Genomic DNA, 20333 nt, shown 5'->3' with positions numbered 1-20333 from the left:
CTCTGCATTCGACCGAAGATTCCGCTTCTATTTCCCTACGTTACATATATATTACGGAATAATACAGCTCTACGCATTCAATATGTCTACGAGTTGAGAAATATTGTTGAAAAATTCTCGTACGAGTGCGGAAAAATATTATCCGAAGGGAAATTCTCTAGAATAATTTTAGTACTTGAGGAAAAAATGGCAATCACTGGGGGATGAAAAATCCTCAAACTCCGAAAGATATTTTTACGATAAAAAGAATTTTTTTCTGACTCTTCAGATGATTTTTTCGAACCGTAAATTTTTGGATTTTGAAAAAAATATTTGCAGAATATTTTCGGTAGAATAAACAAATTAATATGGCAGGAGTGAAGAACATTCAACTCTTCCCGTGAAGGGGTAGTTTTTACAGGTAACTGAACTCTGTTTGCGATGAGTTTGAAATTTTCACGATGAAAACTTTCTCGGGTGATTATATGGCGCTGGCTGTGTGCAAGCAATACCTGAGTATAAGAGAGTAAAATGAGTGAGTCCAACGTAAAAGAAAAGAGCAGGGGATGAGGGAGATGCAGAGGACGCGCCTCTAGGATGAAGAGGACGCGTACAGGATTGGGAAGTCGGTGTAAGAGGGTCGAGTCGGGGGGAAAAAAGGGAGAGTGGGAGTGGGAAAATGAGGAGAGAAGAAAGAAAGTCAAGAAGAAAAGGGGAGAAAATGAAAAGGGAGATTGGGGGAGGAGGTGGGTTGGCGCATGGTTGGGTCAAAGTGAACGTCGGCGTGGTATATGTACACCGACATGGTTTGGGGTGGAAGGAGTGCGGGGAGTATATGAGTGGAATTGTCCTGTCCAACGCGCGTTTCTAGGATTACTGTTAAATTTTTCCTCGTTTGTCTGCTCGTCCACATCCACTAGAAACTCGGAAAAAGCTAATTTTCTCAGCGCCATCCTGGGACTTCAGACGGGGATCCCCCTCATTTTCTCATTTGAAGGAGAGTCTCTTCATTTGTGGCTTAAAATTCTTATCTCACGTGTTTTTAAATTTTTTTTTAATGAAAAACCTCCATAAAATCATCGTCTCCGACTCCTTAAAATTTCCTTATTTTTACTATAATTATTAATCTCAAAATTACATATTCCACAAAATTTTCCTGAATTCTTTAGTTTTTTTTTAAATTTTCCGCAGTTTTTCCAATTTTTTTTTCTTCTCCTCATTTCAGTCTCATCCCCGAACAATAGTACGATATGCACCACTCCAAATCGATGCCTCGCAATTCTGAACCCTTCATTTACAATATACCTCGTAATTTCGCTAAAAATACCCGCAAAATCATTATGGTAATTTCATAACGAGACTTGACAATGGCTTCGTTAAGCTATACGCATGAAACTTTTTTTTTTTTCACGGATAAATTGAAGTGGAGTTCGCCCAGCATCAAAGTTTTCAACTCCCGCCCACTACATCTCCATCGTTTATTATGAAATTACCAGAGTAGAACGAAAGTTTAAAAAAAAGAGCTATATTATATTATAAAAGTTGGCAAAGAACGATGCAACAAATGGGGAGAAAATAATATCAGAACAGTCAATCTCCCCTTTGTTGCTGTGCAATACGTGTTTTCGTATCATCAGAATTTACGTCGAAACTCGGAAATTGAAATCTCATGGATCAGAAGAAAATAAATCATAAAATTGCCAATGGGAGAAAAATTGAGACGACAGACGCCATGAGCTTTCATTCATCATCTTGTCACTCATTTCGACTGCGTGGAAAAAATTTTTAGGACAAAGTTGGACCTCCAGGGGGTAGTTTTATCCCAAAAATTAATTTTTCCACTAAAATTTGACCTGAAAAGTCTTTGATTGTCATTTCATCCCACCTTTCTCCCTCTCGAGGGCTAATTTTTACCCAAAATTTCTTTCCGTGCGATAATCGAACCCCAAAACTTCGGATAGAACACATGCGCAGTGACACGTAGGGAGTAAACCCTTCGCTCCAGTGTTCGCAAACTGGGCACGGGAAAATTGAAACGTCCGGCTTTGAATTATTCATCGTCATTCCATGATTCGTATCACGTTTTTATTGCGAGCTTTAAATTTACAGCGTACATCCATAATTACGGGTTTTCCCATTCGCTTCATTTGTTTTCCTCTGTCCCGGAATTTAAATTTAAAATGCATCAAATATCCGGCTGATTCCCCCAGGAATGTCATAAAAATACGCGAATGAATAATAACCAACGAAGGGTCGCAATCTGACGAGAATTATTACGGAATTAGACTTTAAAAAAATGGGCCAGTCTCATTGAGCCGTCACAACTGTCTCCAGGAGAATGAACTCCTCATTCCACGATGTCCTCATTCCCTTGGAAGCCCTTCCCCCTCCTGATTCCTCCGGTTATTCCATTTTATCCCTTTTTTTTTTCTCTCACACTTGCTTTCCACTTGGGTGAATTCGACTCCCCGCGATTCCAACTTGTCGAGTGCATTTCACTCCAATCGATTCACTATTCCTTTTCTCAGCTGGACTGCACGAACTCCCTTACCTCGAGCTTTTGCTACACCCGAGTAGCTGCTATCCCGCCTCGTTACCCGTTGAATTTATCCCATTTCATTCCTCTAATTCTATCTCGTTAGAAGTCGTTCGATAAACCGTATTATTTCCCCAAACTACCGTATTTGCAGTGTTATCCCCTCGATTTTGATTTCCCCCAAAAAATCATTGTCTCAAAATTCGATAAATGTCACCCTAAAAATTCAAAACTTTCGTGAACCTCCAGTGATACGAGAAAAAAATTTTTCTTTCCAAATAAATTATTCCTCGACGTCTCAAATTGAAACTCCTCGGGACAAGTTTTGGATGTGCTACGGTAGATAATAAAGGAACTTTCCGGATCTCTCAACAATTTCAGAATGTCATTTGCTGCGTTCCCGGTGAATGTCCTCCATTGGGAAAAGCATTTACCATACGAAGGACAGAGAACTCGTTTAACTCAGAATGACAGTTTAGAGGAACAGCTTAATCTGCCGGGAGATAAAGATCCTTAAACCTGAGCGAATTCCCGTCACTTATTCGATAAAAGGGTTTACGGTGAAATACGAATTCCCGAGCACCTCAAATCGTTGACTTAATTGGGCTTGTGATAATGGGAATTAACCGACTAGCAGTGAATGGGAGAGTACTCGGCCAAGGAAAACAATATGCAAATCGTACACCAGTCGATGGGGCAATCACCTAGTGCACCAACGCCCCTCACTCACCCCTTTCACCCCTTTCTATATCGCGATTCACTTCTAACGACGCAATCTAAATTCCGAGAACACCAGTTCTAGAAGTAGTATCGATAACATTCACGTCTTGTGCTGTTGTCGGTGAGGGCTCAATTTACCATACGCAGAACTGCACTGATTGGGATATTTTAAATAACGAAAGTATGGGATAATTAGCTTGAAATATTTTAGTTTGACAAATATCATTTTTTTCTTCACGTTCTGTAATCTACCATTCAAAACAGTATTCGGTAAAAATTACGGTAAAAGTCTGGAATATTTAAAAAAAATATGGAACGTTCAGTAAAAAAATTTGTAAATATTCCATAATTTTTACTGAATATTGACTGGCAAATCGCCGAGGAGGTGCGTAATATTTAAACAATTTTTCTCTCTTTGCATTCGAGTCTGTTTAAACTAAAAAAAAATAAATATCATAGTTCCTGTTTATATTATCAATAAACATGAACAAAAAAATAGAGAATTAAATTATTGCTGGTACTATTTCCCTCAGAAATTCAAAACATTGAATAAAAAAATATTTCCGCGCGAATTTTCTTGAAAAAAAAAATTTTCCTGTCGTCAAGGATCGCCCTTTGGTCAGGAAAACTCGATGTTACCTCTTAATCGAGCGCCATCCCCCACCCTCCCTCTCGATCCTACATTTAGTGGATGGAGAATGGCAGTCAGATAAGCCGTAAAATACTACAGTAGTGATACAAGTGCCCTCACATACACCGCCCCAAACGTTTAGTCCACAGGTCGAAGGTACCCGTACATACACTGTACTTGAAACCAGATAACCCGTCGTCTTATTACCGGAGCGACGTCGTTATCCGCGAGTATCTTCCATTGCAATCTATGGTCCAGCTCAAATTGCCGTCTAGATTTTCTCCGCCTGGTGCAGCGGTAAAGGGCACAAGAGACACTAATTCTCCCTCGTACTATGAAAGGACAAAGACCGGGGGAAAATGAGGATTACCATGATTTCAACATAATGTTTATTGTTTCAGATAATTGCGTACTGCCATTATCGCGATGATTCCGGTATCATTGTTCATGAGAAGACAATATGGGAGGGCTGTTCCGTCGGAACATTGTTTCATGAGAATTCTGTCTCTATTATTTGTTTCCCCATAACAATTGTGAAAGTATTTTTTACATTTTAAGAATAAAAATAACGATATCACGTGGTACGAAATATAATCGACTATTTATTTTATTAAACTCGTGATCCAACCGATTGATTCTTCATTCAAGATCGAACAGGGGCTAGAGGAGAAGTGGTTTCGAACAGGTACCAACGTCGGCTGTCTACTGGTACATTCGGTACATTAATTTCATTGAGAAATAAAAAATTAGTAAAATGGGAATAATTTTAAAAAAATGCGCGTCATTGCAATTAATTGTATCGATGTCCAGTAATATTTCCGTACGATTCGATTATCAGTAATTACCCCCCCGGCTGATGACTGATTTTTCCCCCTTTCAACGTCGCAATCATCGACAATTTCACGTGCAATGTTCAAGTTACCGCGATTAAATTTATCCGTTCGAACGGATCTCGTTTCACGCGCCCTTAACCCCCACACCGTTAGTACACGGTACATATGCATGGTTGTCCCCAAGGCTACCTGGATGCCAGTCATCCCCGAAAATCGACACTGTACGAGTAGATATACCTATATGGCTTTATGCATATCGCCACGAGTTCCCAACACCTGCCCACCAAATTAATTTTATTAATGGCCCAGGCCGCCCCTCGCGTCAACTGTTTCAAATTTCAGTCCGTCCGGTTCTCGATTAGTCGGGTACAGAAACTGATATCACACGTGTACTTTGTTCCCGGAAACTTTCAAGGGATGAATGGGGTTGCGATTAACGTAAGGAGAGTTGAAATTGCTGTTACAAATCGATGATTTTTTCTCCCGCGACAAAACGATACTCCGTTTATGAATATTTTTATTCTAAACTGGGGATTGAGAGGTGCCAGATGGTACGCAGAAAGAAATTTTGGATGTAAATTAGACGTCCAGAAGGTGAAACGTGGGGTGAACTGATAATGAATCACTTTTAAGGTCAAGTTTTGTTGGAAAAAATTAGACTTCGGAGGTTAATTTTCGTGATAAAACTCACCCTCATCCCTCGATCTTTTACCTACCCCTCCCCGCACCCCCATTTTACCCCATACTAATTCCCTCCCCCAAAAAAAAAATCGGTCATCACCGGGACTCGAACCCGCGCCTCTGAGACGCTGAGGACGTTCCCAAAGACAGACTACAGATCCCCTTCAACCCCTTAATCCATTAACTACCCGCTAGTTCATTACCTTCTTCTTGACAATTAAAACCCTCCAATCAAAATATTATTAAACACTCCAACTGATTTCCCTCACAAAAACCCCCTCACATTAAAATTTATTCCACTTCATAATAACAATTACCCCAAAGTGCAGTTGAATAATAAAATAAAATGCCTCCCCCTCCTCCCCATCCCCTAAATTTCAATAATCACAATTTACTTTAAAATCGGAATAATCGAAAAATGCAAAAATAAACAGTATCAGTGACAAGAGAATCCTTTCAACTGACACATTGACGATCCGTAGCCGACACAAAAGTGTTTTCAAGGTACCACTCGATATTACGTAGTGTAAACGAGTCTCCCACGCCCCAGCAGATGCTCCTGGAGTAGATGGAGAATGGTTGTATCCAAGTCAAAGAGACAGACTGCATTCCCCTGGGAAATCAGGGTTGTCCTCTCCGATTCCTCCTATACATCCCATCCGCCTCATCCTCCACTTCCCCTAGTCCTCTAGCCGATCCTCCTCCTCCTCCTCCTCCCCCCCCACTACCTCTTCAGCTACCCCTCATAGCTCTTACCACTCAACTCAACGTCTCGACTAACCTCTTCGTTCCCTTCACCACGACATTTTCCTTAATACGATGAGACAAGCGAAACCCCACTCACGCCTCATACACCCCCTGTAGGTGCACTTGTCTAAAACCGTAAACTCCAGTGAGCGTTACCCCACTTCCCCCATTGGTTTCATTTCTAACGAGATAGAAGAGACGTGAGTTACGTGATACCATGAGAAAATGGAAGTGGAAACTTTACCCGGTCGTTTATCAAATGATCGCTTTTACTTCGGTCATTAAAAGGGTGGAATTGAAGGGGGGAGGGGCATTCAATAAGAGGTGAAATGATAATTCGGTTAATGAGAAGATATACGTATAAGTTAGTCTGACATCATCATCGAATTGTCAAGACAATTGGTAACGTCCTTTGATAATTTGTAATCAGACGTCAGGTCAAAGTCGACGAGATTTTAAATCCAATAGATATTTTCATGATTAAGGGAATGATGAGAAGCCATTTTGTGTAAAAAGTAGTAGAAGCCCTTGCATATAAGCTTCTCCCCCGATATCTGGGAAAACAGGAAAAAAGACGGGATCCAATTTAGGAGAGATCCCATCAAAGACAAATTTGCTGGGCTCCATGGAAAACAAAAAGTGTTTGAAAAAAAAATGGCAAATCCGATTTTATTTGTTACACTTTCCAGAGCACAGATTCAATTTTCCATCGGATGTAATCCTGAAGAATCGATGTACAATGGTCAGAGATTTGCCGTATCAATTTCAGGAATTTCAGGAATTTCGATGACGATAGTGCCCATCCATTGCCAATATATGACATGCGTAATACACACACGTACACGGGATATTGGGGGGTGGTACAAAGGCATTCGGACATGCATATTGAAATTTAACGATCACTCGATATGAAACCACCGCACTCCATCCACTCGGCGGTAGCTACGAGAATGCTCGACTGCACCATCATTTACCCACTTGTTTCATTCAACCCCAGTCATCTGTCCGTGTGTACAATTCCGTATACAATTTGTATCAATAATCAGACAGCAAACAACACTTGTACGAGTCTGGACATTGAGTGGTGCTTTCAGACAAACGAAAAACGAATAAATCAGTTAATGATGTGGGGTCTGTTGACGCTGATTGTGACCCACTGGAGGAATTTGTCTTAACAAATTATCTGGAAAATTTATTTTTTCATTCTTCTGCCGATGCAATTGATATTTTAATGATGACTAATGTGGTCAATTGGTATTTAATACTTTAACGTGTCTAATAACGTGTCTAATTACTCTAATTTTTCGCCTTCATTACAATTACCACGCGATGTGGGAGCCGAGGCTCATTATCATTGGAGTCCCACATTCATCAGGATTCGAATGCTAGAATGCCATATGCAGGAGCATTATCGGAATAGCACAATGACACCAGAACGATCGATTTCCTAATTATGTATGACAGGGGTGTGAACAATTTAATCCAACAATGATGGATTTTGGTATTTTAATTAAATTTCCTCGTTCACTCCGGTGACAGCACATTAAAGAGAATATGTGAGTCGATGAGTGATGTGACGTGGTTTCAAATTCAATTTACCAGTCATTTCATATTCGATATTTCTAATAAATTCCATTATCAATTCATCCCCCAGAAATTTCAATGAAAATGTGGACAATAAAATGTTCATGTTCCCGATCAACTCGACAGTGGAAAATATTCCTAAAAAACCATTCACATCCCTAATCACCTAATTCACCCACGCAAGAAGCTTCTAAACAACTCTCTACATCCCTAATCAACTAATTCAATAGTTGAGAATTCCTCTAAAAAAATATTCCCACCCCTAATCAATTAATTCCAAAAAGTCCAAAATTTTTCTAAAAATCTCTTCACATCTCTAATGAACTAATTCAACAGTGCAAAAATTTTCTAATAAAATCTCACATCCCTAATCAACCCATTCAACCTCTCATAATTTCCCCAAACCATCCCTTCCATCCCTCATCCCCTATTCTACCAATCGCAAATTTTTCCTAACAACTTGCGAACAAAATAAAAAATCCTGGAGAAACCAATATTATTCAAGCGATAAGCGAGATGCTCAAACACGGTCGGTGAGGTAACAGAGAGAAGCAGTTAACCGGATATCTGCATATGGGAACAATGAGCGCAATCAATGCGACGCGCGCACTAGCACCCTTCGAACGTCAATCAAATGGAGCAGTGTGTACCGCTCGGTGTTCGCGACTAGCCCATTGGCCCCGATTGCCTTTTGTCGCCCTCTGGGCTCGTACTGCCCGTAGTAGTTGTCACAAGGGGTTGAGGGGGGTGGAATGGGGGGGGGGAGAGGTATATACATGTGTGCATACGAACATGGCAATGTTGCTAGTGAAAAAAGAAAAAAAAAACAAATCCAGAGGTCATTGGTGAGCATCCTACGGCGCACACAGTCCAGGGGGACAAATTCCCACTGAATGCCTAACGGGTGTAGTTGCTCACTGGATGACCTAATTTCGATCGAGGGTGTCGTATCACTGATCTGCCACGCGTATCAGCTGTCTGCCCAGCAATGTGTGCTCATCCCTCTCCTATCGCTTCTTATTTGTTCTTGGAGGGTATCTGCAATTCCAGGGGATTGCTATTCGAAGAGAGTGGAAATTCTCACTTGTAATGGCAGGAGAGCTTGGATGTTATCAGATATTTCTCTATAGATTTGTTGTAAATGCAGGAGGGATTTTTATTTCTGTATCCTCATCCATAAAATTAATAGGAGAAAATTTTTAAAAAATTACGTGGATTCTTTCTCTTTCATTTCTTATCATTATCGAGTTAAAATAATTATCGGAATATTCCAGATAATTTTTTAATGGCTCTCCTGAACTCGTTTTCTTCCCTGGAAGTACTCAAAACCATCAAACATGAAAGCTCTCCTGTTCTTTGAAATTTTCAGCCTCAGTTCTCTGCCACTCCCCAACTACATTTTCCTCGTATTTTTTTTCATGTCTCTCCTGCACTTTACTCGTTTCATGCAGATGCACGTATAGAGGTACTCGTTGTCTCATCCACGGAATGCCTGGAGGCAACTTCCGGCTCCCCTTTATATTCCAGTGGATCCACCGAGTGTACGTCCGCCCGGTCGATTATTCATGGACGACCTACGACGTAAGACAGACAGTCTCTATCGGCGGTTACAATGAGATCCGTAACTTTGTGACATTTTCCTCTTGCTCCGGTGGCTCCGGTTCTGTCGAACGTAGCACTCCTTCAACTCAGCAACAATTTTCAATCCTGAGTTTTCTGTCGTGAAAAAATTCTGTACAAATTTTCTCTCAGTTTCGTACGTTTTTTTTTTAATGAAAAAATTCCCCGGCTGGTGCCAGTGTCACAGAGACCCCCCGAAATTTTCTCATAACAGAATTACAATTTTTTTACAACTACAGGATTTTAATGGAAAAGTGTGGAAAGTTGAAATTGATGTGACCGAAAAAAATGGGAAAAGCGATCTCCAGGGAAATTTCAAGCGGTGAATGAATGAGTCATAAAAAATAAAAAATCATCTTTCTCCCAGATTTTATGGCATGCAAGAGACATCACTCAGTGACTTCATACGGGTTGAAAAAAGTACCAGAAAAATTACCATGCGGTACAGTAAAGTGGGGTGAAATAGTGCCTCCAGGGAGGGACAAAAATCCGTAAAAATGACGGTACCATTCGGGGAAAAAATTCGGTCTCTTCAATTCGTTATTTTTGTTCAACTTGAAGAAGTGAATTTTTACTGCACTAACTTTTCGATAGTCGAGGAAGAATCACTAGATAATAAACCATCATTATTTATCCACCCAACAAGCCATTGTCGTACCACAGATATGGTCGTTCAACTCAATTTTTTTAAACATCCATGAACAAACTTTTGGGACGATGAGGTCGGGGCTCTTGTCTACCTCCACCATCGGCTAAACAACTTTCTCAACTTGTTGCCTCGCCTCCCGAGTTAGCCAGCCCCTTCCACACCCCTACACACAATCCAGTGGAAAGTATTGCGTCGAGGCGATAAAGTTAGGTATGTCGAGGGGGTAGAAAGCTACAGCCCTATTAGTTTCTCAAACGTCTACCGAACCCCAGCGATCAGACTTGTTGCCTTCACCGGGTAAATTCTTGTTGCATAATTCAATAACTGGAAATTGAATTAAAACGCAAAAAGGAGCAAGGGGGGGAAAAAAATGTAAAATTACAAAACCTCTCAGCCCTCCCCGAGTGGAAGAGTCACCTGAAGACTCTTGGGACGCATATTTCATGCTTCAACTATCGTCTAAGAAGCTCAAATGATTATGCAAATTACCACTAATGTCTTAAACGCAAACGCCCTCAAGAGTTTCGTCTCAAGAGGTCATACAATTCTCGTCAGACTTCTCGAACCGGATATAATCAATTTCTCAATGTTCTAAAGCTCATTAGCTTTCGGATCTTCACAAGAAAACTTTTTACACATTTAATCTACAATCTGCAACAATAAAATTGTCTTCCGAAAATATTGAAAAACAAAATCTTCCACAAACATAAAAAATCCTCCTGATAGCTCGTTACTCCCGCACCACTGGACAATTGAAATGTTTACAACGACATTCGAGCGATACAAAACAAGTAAAGCACTAATGGAGGTCCTCACAAAAGCGAAACCCGAGGGGTAAACACGGGGGAAAAATCCCCAACAACAAGAACTGGAAGAGTACACTTCAAGGACAGTGGAATCGATGCTTGAACACATTTTCGTAAAGAGCCTCCCTCCCCCTCCACCTCACCCTCACCCCAAAACCCGGATCAAATAATTGCGATCCTGATCGACTCGGCAAATAGTCTCTTCATCCTGAGGCGCATAACTCCGTTGCTCTGCAGTATCAAGGTGCCCTCCACGTACCTCAGCGGTGAATTCTCAGTCTTCTCTGCCCTTTGGAAACTCCTGGTGCACCATTCAATCATTCAACGTCGACGCCCTTTGCCTCACAACTCCGCGACCCAGTTTGTTCCGCCTATCGACTCTGTTTTCCGCTCTTCCTCAGCAACTCCAACACCTGATACCGTATTCTTTTTTTTTTACAGACGAAACTAGACACTTCGCCCTTTACAATTCAGTGTATCTCTCGTATCTCGTGAATTCCATTCACATTTATAAATCATTACGGTTGGGCTTCACCTTTTGCCTCAGTGATTTTGAATTTTTCATTTTCTCTCTCCCATGGTGTGGCAGGAGTGACATAGAGGGTTGAAGAACTGGGGTATCTCATCTGTCCAACTGCGACATTTTAACTGATAACTAATGTAGAGACAGGAAAATTGTTCACTTAGAATTACCCCGTGAAGTGAGAGATTAAGATTTTGGGAAATATTTTAGAGGAAATTCGCGTAATAAAATAATTTTCCCATCGAGGGTTTTATTTGGTTGCACTATTGCCATTTAATTCCGTTCTTCCCGTCTCATGTATCCTTTCACTCCTTTCACTCCAACCAAAATGATAAATTTGTACCTGAAAAAATGGTGGAATGAATATTCCGTAAAATATTGCGAAGATTTCCACTGAATCCGAATAAATTTCATTTGATTCAAATGTAACGCGTCCTAAAGCTTCCTCACGACGCCCCGATTTTCCGTCCCAACGAGTCCCTCTCGCACGTGCATCTCGAACGAAGACGAATCGTCCAGCGAATCCGATTCGAATCTATCAGGTATTGCCAGTGACATTGCCAACAGACGCCCCCCAATGTGAAAGAAGCGTAAACGAGTGTCTAGACGCCCATCCAACGTGACTGCAGTTCGCAAAATGTCTCGCCGACATTGGCGGCCATTTTATGAATATGCCACAACATGTCACCCCCAGGGACACCACTCGTCAACCGAAAACCGATTTTTATCCTTCAAAAAATTGTTTAATAACATTTAAACCACAAACAGGTGGATAATATTAACTAAAAATGTCTCTTCCTGTAGATGAGGTAGTTCCATCACCCCAGAGTCAGTTAAAATTACCGAATACTCAAAACCGTTCGTAAAATATATTTTTTCATTAAGAAATAAATCCCACTTCATTGAAACGTATTAAAAAATTATAATCAACCGAATTCCCCTATCACTGGTGAGACACCGAAAACAATAAAATCGAAATAAAAGGCACCAGCAACATTCACCCTCCTCTCGTCCCCTTATTTTGTCTCCCCCTCGAGTGAAAGATTCTTTACGAATTGCAGAAATTCTTCTGCAAGAAAACGCGAGTAGCTGAATTCGAATGCCCTCCCGAGAATATAAGCCAGCGTTGAAATACGAGATTTCACTGGGAAACGTTCTATGAGTATGGAATGCCTTTTGAATTTCATTTCTACAAGCATACCTATTGCATAGTTCTCACTCTCCTCGCATATCTTGAGGAGGGTGAAAATATGCATCACAAAAGACGAAGAAATTCTTGGAGAAGTTTCCGAGTCACGAAGATCGTAAGGAAATTCTAACGTCCGGATACTCGACTGTTCCATTTATTCAGTTTACCAGCGATGCACCGAGTGAAGTTTCCCCATAAAAAAATCAGCTATATTCAACCGAACGAATATACACCATCATCATCATCCCCCAGCCACCCCCTAGTGTAATTAAACTTGACCATTATCAATGTGACAATTTAATTAACCGTGGGAAACCGCCCCCTGAATTTATAGATTTTTTTTACCTCCAGGCGTAGCTGCTGTGGTCTCCTCGGCCGGTGGTCACGGCTTCGATGCACATCTCCGTGGACCAAGTTTCCTTATCGAGCCCCCATCACGTGTGGAATTTTCAAATTCAAGTGGCGCCTGGTTAGATTGTGCTGCCACTGGCAATCCAACCCCCAACATAGACTGGTCCACAGCTGATGGCCTACCCGCCACTGATGTTCCCGGTGTCCGGAGAGTACTCAGAAATGGCACCCTCGTGCTACTTCCCTTTCAAGCTGCAGCATTCCGACAGGACGTTCACAGTGCTGCTTACAGATGTGTTGCAAGTAACTCGGTGGGTCGAGTACTCAGTCGAGACGTACAAGTACGGGCCAGTGAGTAGAAAAATCATTTTTTCATTCCACCACCACCATCACCACCACCACTTGTTTCACCGCCCTTTCTTTTCCTCGACTCACGTCACATCTCACAGTTGCCGCAAACACAGCGTAATTACGAGGGAGGGGAGGGAGGAAAAAAAATGCAATTTCAATGCAAATTCCCCCCTACCCCCGTCCACCAAGCGACGAAAGGAAATACGTTGGCAACCGACACTTCCTTCACCATAAAACATAAACCCACAGACTCCGCAAACACAGCGCCTGTCGGCCATAATTAAAACTTCTCCTGCCTTTGATTCACCGAACATTTTTTTTTTTATATTTACCAAGGTGGAAACTTTTTACGGGTGTTTCTCTAACAATGGAGAAACTAGGGAGTAAACAAGAGGAAAATGGTGGGTAAGAAATTCATACTGACGCCATTTTTTAAGAGGAAAAGTCTGGACCGAGTCGGAGTTGCCCAGAAACAATTTTATCCCCAGATTTTTTTTTGAATGTTCCGAAAAACCCTGGGATAAATACCTTAAGACTAGAATATGTGGTCGCATGGGGAAATTAGTCCCTGTACCCCACACCCCACAACCCATAAACATTTTTTATCACGATTTACTATTGTTTTCCCAACGATGAAGAAAGTAAAAAATGTCGTTCAATTAAACGAAAAACCCAAGCTCTCGGTACTTGTCACGCACCGCAGTCTCTTCAGAATAAAATACAGAAAAATATCACGGGCTTGAAGGAGTAAACATCACCCTGGGGGAAGATGGAAAGTAAGCAGAGTGAGGTTCTAATACCCCCAGACCCCAAGAGTGATGGTAAGCGCGTCCGTGTCACTGAAGGTGTCAAGCTGTTACACCACGACGATTGGGAGGGCAAACAAAGCCCCGCTATTTGGCTTCTCCCGACGTGCCCTCTCCGAGAGGGTGAAATCTCACTTTATTTATTCGCCAGGATTCACCTTTTACCTCGGATGTAGTACAAGATACTTCCAAATATTTTCTTTCCACCATTTTCCGTCTTTCCCGGAACAATTCTCATTCCACTGGCCCATTTCCTTAATTTATTCTCCATTATTTTCCAGAAGGAAATTACCTTTTTCTTCTACCTATATATAACATAACATAACATATACATACCATGTATATTATATTATTTATTCGGTATTTTTGGAGAAGACTATTTTAGACGAGTTTACGTTTCAAATTGTTTATCAAAAATTCATTTACCGTTGGATTGAATAGGTCTTTGTACGATTTATATTTTTGTTCTCGAGTTTCCACTTGAAATTGAAAAACATTTTTATGGGGAAAAATTCTGGGAAGTCTGGGGTATGATGTGAGTGGTCTATTTTGTTGGGTCTAAACAGAGGTGCATAAGTGGCACCATTTGTTAATATGTTGTGGGCCCTTTAGTCTTTTTAATTAATTCCTCTGAGAAAGGAAACCAGAGCTGTTGTGCCTTTTGCGCGGATTAAATAAAAAATAATAAAACAACACTCACACGTTCCAATCATTATAACTATCCCATTTATAATAGAGAACATCAAGTGAAATTGTCAATTCCAAATAAATACAACGACCTGACTTGATTGCACTCCTCCCATAACTCCAGAATAGATGGACTTGGCATATCAAGAACAGCCGGTGGATAATGAAAAATTTATTTCCACAGTTGTGACCCAGGCGTATTCTGTCGATGTAGAAGTAGTCGAGGGAGTATCTCGGGGCTGTACAGCAATTTTGAGATGCGTAGTACCAAGTCACGTGAAGGATCTCGTGAGAGTTGTATCGTGGCTGCAGGAGCCATCATTTCACATATACCCGTCGCTCCAAGGGGGTAAGTGTTCCACTCATAAACTTCGATACTTGAACAAGACACTGAAGAATAAGATGAGACAAGTATCGGTGAAGATCTACCCGTGGTAACTATAGACTCCTTGTTGAGTAAAAAAAAAATCGCTGAGGTAATCTTCTCAACTCTTATTACTTCAACGGGAAAAATCCATTACGCGAACGATTATTATCTGTAGCACTCTCGTTCCCTTTATTTTTCATGGCGCTCGACGATCTTTGTACGTCGAGTTTAATCATTAAAATTGAAAGATGCCACTGGGAATTACAGCGATAGAACGTCGTGCCGAATGTTCCTTGGGTTGTAACACGAAAATACATAAAAGAAAATTGAATTCCAATTGAAATGAAATTCAATTTTATTTTTCGGTTATTTATCCACACCACTTCACAAAACCATAAAAAGAAAGAAGAAAAAATGGGAAAGAAGTGAAATTAGAGAGGAAAAACTTCCACTTTAACTCAGCCAGGAATCGAACCCTTGTCTCCCAGTATTGCGCCGGGTCCTTTTACCAACCGACCCCACCGTCACAGTAATTAACCGAAGCTAATAAATTTAATCCAGGCCCCGAAATAAGTTATTCAATCGAGTCACGACGATCAATATCCTCCGAACATCGTTGAGTTCAACGTCCTCCAATCAATTCTTCCCCAATTCTCATGTTCTCCTAATGCTCCAGTCCTCTTCACATTTTGCATTGCATTTCCACCAGGGCTGAGAGCTTTTCGAGCCAGAGCGATAAGAGGAGTGGCATCAGACTATGTTTCATTCTATGGAAACTATCTCATTGCGCAGAAGACAAAAGGATAAAGAGTGAAGTAAAAAAAAAAGTTGGATAGATGGATGAGCAGAGGTGAGCGGGTGCTCGTTAGTACTGAATTCGTCTGTTTGAATCGTTTGTAACCCTCCGAGAGGCAGAGTAATTCAGTAGTTAAGTTTCTACGTTTCACATGATAACTGATGTCGTTAGGTTGAATCTTTGCTAACAGCAATTCTCGTTCTAGTCTATTCATTTGGCTGTGCATTCACCTGTGAGGTACACCTCGTTCCATCATCCTTGTCTGTTCAATCTATCCTTCAATCTACATTCAACAATCAGAAACGTTTCGCTATTCATCTCCACTCCGTCCAACATTAATCCACTGGCTTTGGATATAAAATTAAGTTCAATGTTGAGCTTCAGCTTCAGATTAAATTAACATGGATTTATCGAAATGCTTCCAGTGGGTTGTTCACTGTTGGCTCCCTGGTAAAGTCAACTAATAGAGGACTTGATGAAGTTTTAATGAGGTGAATTGTTTCGTTGGAATTAACATTTACATTCAATCGTGATGCAGCTTGAATTGGATTTTTATGAAAGCCCATTAAAATCGGTTGGAATATTCGTCATGGAGTCGAGGCCGGTGATCCCTTTCATTTACTGGAGACAGTTGGAGATAGATCCATCATAATCCTCTGTGTCTAGGTTGTCGCTCTTTAGAAGTTCCATCAGAAACTTGATAAAATGAGATGTCACACCATTAGTCGAAGGAGTGATGTCCTGAGCTTTTGTTCACTCGTAAAAAAATTATGTCTTCATGTGAAGAACTGATTACAAAGACAGCAGACTCCTCAGGAAGCCGATCTGCTCCCGTAATTGCCTTCTACGCAAACTTTATCACGACTCCTGGAAGCATTTCCAAACTCCAAGCTCCACATCTAAAACTTCCTCCCAGATTGAGTTTCCTCATCTCCGTCGATCGTCTCGTCATTGAATTGTCCTCTTGATCTTCACGTACGGAGCCGATTAAATATCGCTGAGTTCGATATCATCGTTTTTTTTTATGCACAATCGATTCCAGTTAAATCCTCCGTGCGAGGGAATCTCAAACGATGATTATGACGAACATAATACTGAATCCAATAAATCCCTGGAGCATTTGAATTGTTAATCAGCTTTATCGTCGCAGTTATGTCCAGGGATATAGTAATCAAGTTGAAAGTATTTTGCATCAGAAAATGTAACGAGGGGGTGGAGGGTGGAGGATGAGGAAAAATAATAATAAAAATCTGTGCCAAAGTGAGGGAGTTTCAAAGAGAGCATGAGCAACTTTGGAGTTTCTAATGTACCGGCAGTACCAAAAGGCGTTTCAGGCGACAAGTTTAATGGTGAATTCGTGGTGGATGAGATAGGGCTGGAGTTGGGGTGGAGAGAGGGTGGTAGAGTATTAAAAGCGGTTCGTGCCTGGGTACTCAGTCGTTGTCGACGTGGTCGAGGCTGTAGCCATTTAGGATAACTACTAACCGCTCCGTGCCTTCGCTTATCTTACCGAGCTTTTGGTTTCCATGATCATCTCCAGACCCTCACACCCTCTCACAACCACCCGGGTGTTCATGCACTGAATGCCACTGCGATTTATATTTTAACTGACCCAGTTACATTATCGGAGTTTAGCTGGATTCTTAATTTATCACTGCGGTGTTTTTCACCAATATTTTGGGCTTTTTGCATTTTACAGATGGAAAATTTCATCTACTACCCACTGGTGAATTGCTGGTCCACGGATTGGAGTTCAGTGACCAGTTTCTTAGTTATAGGTGCAGGACAATGCACAGACTCACACGACAAGTGGTTGTCAGCACATCGGCAAATCTTAGGATCGCTGGTTTGTTAAATTGAAAATTGTTGGGGACAAATTTTTTTCTGGAAGGAGTGAAAAATTGTTCATAAATTACGTGACTGCTCCGTAATCTGCCAGTCACAATCAATATTCAGTTAAAATTAGGGAACAGTTACGCATTTTTTCACTGAACTTTCAGGAAAGAGTGCAGAACGTTCAAGAAAAATTACGAACGATTCAATAAAAAATTTATAACTATTTTTTAAAAAATTTTAAAAAATAACTCTGAAAACTCGATTATCAACTTGTTTTTGGTAATTTCCAACCACTGGAGAATTTATTTTATTTCCCCCTCCCCAGCCCGACCTCAATTATCCTTAAAATAAAAAAAAAATTCTTTCAACAGAGCACGGAGGCATGATACCGCCAACGATACTAGAGCACTCGGGCACAATCTACGTAGGACAGGATGAATCAACTTCCCTAGTTTGCCTAGCAAAGGCCTGTCCCACCCCCGAGTACAGGTAAAGAAATCATTCTCTCACTGCACCCAGTAGATTCACCTCTCGTGCTATAATAGTCTCATATTAAAGTTTCAAAGCCCAGCAAAGGAGTGTTGGTGCACCTGGAGAATCACGGTACCAAAAGAAAGTGAAAAAAATTTTTAAAAAATAACCTCAACGGAGATTTATTCCGTGAGGTAAAAATTGTAGCGCGGAAAGAAGTGTAAAAAAAATATAGAGGAACGTAACAAATTCTGCTTGCCACGCCGTGACCCCGAAAAATATGAGATTTTTTTATAGCCACAACATTCGTTTCTCCTCAGCCCTGTTCCCGGGATTATCCAGGGGATAGTACCCAAAGCCGTCGGGATTTCCACATGATACAGATCGTAATACTGCACACTATTACGATGGGGAAAGAATGCGAAACATTACCAGTCAAATATCATCGATCACGACCCATTGTATCGAAATTTTCTCGACATTTAATGGTCTTATTGATATGGATGGGCCCATTCATAGGGAGATAAATATCTCGAGGGAAAAATTGCACGTAAATGCGATAAAAACTTCCGGAATTACATACGAAAAATTCTGAAACAAAATTCCTAACGAAATACCCGGATATCCGCCGGATCCCTTAACAAACAAGCAAATTGTGTCCTGAGAACAACGGACACTTCCATTTGTCAAGTAGAATGTTCCAGTTCTTTTCGCTAAGGAACCTGAAAATCTCTCCTCAAAAGTGCGGTGTGAATCTTGACGACGAGAGCTTCCGATTGCGCCCATTCTACCTTGAGATCTTCCACCATCGAGTGGCCATCTACTCTCACCCGATCAAAGTCTTCTTTACCCTGTACCTCCTTTTTTCCCCTATCCACGAAGCCACTGCCACTTCCCTCCCCAGCTCCTGTCTACTTCCGATCATCGATTCATTCCAGGTCGTTTTACTTCGCGTTTCGAGCCATGTCGTACATTTAAGGAACACTCAGACTACTCCGATAATTTTCAGAAGGTGTTAAAAGAAAATTTCAATTCAAAAATCAAAAAGAAAAATTAAAATTACGAGAAATAAAAATTAATTGGGACGGACTAAACGTTTTGATGGACATAAATTTCAGGTAAAAATTACACTTCAATGGGGTGAAACGAGAGACGAAGGTTAGTTTTATCGCGAGAATTAATATTTTTATTAATTAAAAGTGATTGATTATCATTTTATTCCACATTTCGCCCTCTGGAGGTTGAATTTTTATTCAAAATTTCGTTCCCTGAACGAGTGCTTTTACAAAAAAAAATGTTCTACAATCACTTGAAATTTTCCTGAAATTTCCGTCTCCATCTCCTAAATATTTCCCACCCTTCGATTACCTATCCGATCAATTTCAACCCGTACAAAAAAAAATCCCATTGCAAATGACATGGCCATGGAAATCGCTATGAAATTCTTCTCGTCCGAATGCAGCAAATAGAAAGGCGAACGAATACCCAATATTCGGGGCTATTGTATCTCCCCCCACCCATCGGCATATTTCGATGAAAAAACATTACAGGAAAAAAAAAAAAACACGATGAGAATAACGATATTGGGTAACTGAAAGGCACTCTGACCACTCTGTGCTCCAATTCCAAAAATACATTTTCCAATACCTGTGAAATTCAACTCTATAAATATACCCCAAATTTTCGGTTATATTCGAGCTTAAATCCGTGTAATCAGCGTATATCCAGCGTACATGGGGAGAGTAAAATTTATGGTCTTTTTATTCATTAAATTCATGAGTTTTTACGGCATAATTCATACGGTGATTCTGGCAAATATGAACAACCCGACTAAAAACATGGAGATGTATTAATTCACGATGCACTTCTTGTTCATTCTCACTGGCTCTTAGCCCACAATGGAGTATCATTTCACCTCGATGTATCATTTATTTGACTAGTGAAATGTATCATGTAGTACATGCATGGAAAATTTGCCGTATATATTGGGAACTGGTGGTGGTGCGCCTGAAAACCGATACTCCATGCAATCCACAGGGATGGCTGCACTCCCGTTGCACCCATATATTCCTATCTCTGCGCAAAACATTTTTCATTCCCTTCTCGATGCTTGTTCATCCCCTTCCATCCAAACATTGTACACCAAATTCAAGGGGTGAGAAACTCCTGA

At 40.8% G+C, this 20333-nt stretch overlaps 1 protein-coding gene across 6 annotated transcripts in view; it reads left to right on the top strand.

Annotated features, from left to right (window-relative positions):
• Dscam2 (Down syndrome cell adhesion molecule 2) overlaps positions 1–20333 on the top strand; it is a 59564-nt gene that overhangs the window by 19131 nt on the left and 20100 nt on the right. For all 6 annotated transcript variants that reach the window (XM_064134723.1, XM_064134721.1, XM_064134720.1 and 3 more), the window contains exons 2-5: positions 12850–13200; positions 14878–15042; positions 17556–17702; positions 18064–18181. In XM_064134723.1, coding sequence (XP_063990793.1) covers positions 12850–13200; positions 14878–15042; positions 17556–17702; positions 18064–18181 — 781 coding nt within the window. The remainder of the gene's footprint in view (positions 1–12849; positions 13201–14877; positions 15043–17555; positions 17703–18063; positions 18182–20333) is intronic.

The sequence above is a fragment of the Diachasmimorpha longicaudata genome, chromosome 15 (genome assembly GCF_034640455.1).
Source record: "Diachasmimorpha longicaudata isolate KC_UGA_2023 chromosome 15, iyDiaLong2, whole genome shotgun sequence".
In the NCBI taxonomy this organism is placed as follows: domain Eukaryota; kingdom Metazoa; phylum Arthropoda; class Insecta; order Hymenoptera; family Braconidae; genus Diachasmimorpha; species Diachasmimorpha longicaudata.
Note: the sequence above shows the minus strand (reverse complement) of the source record. Positions and strands in the feature narration are given on the sequence as shown.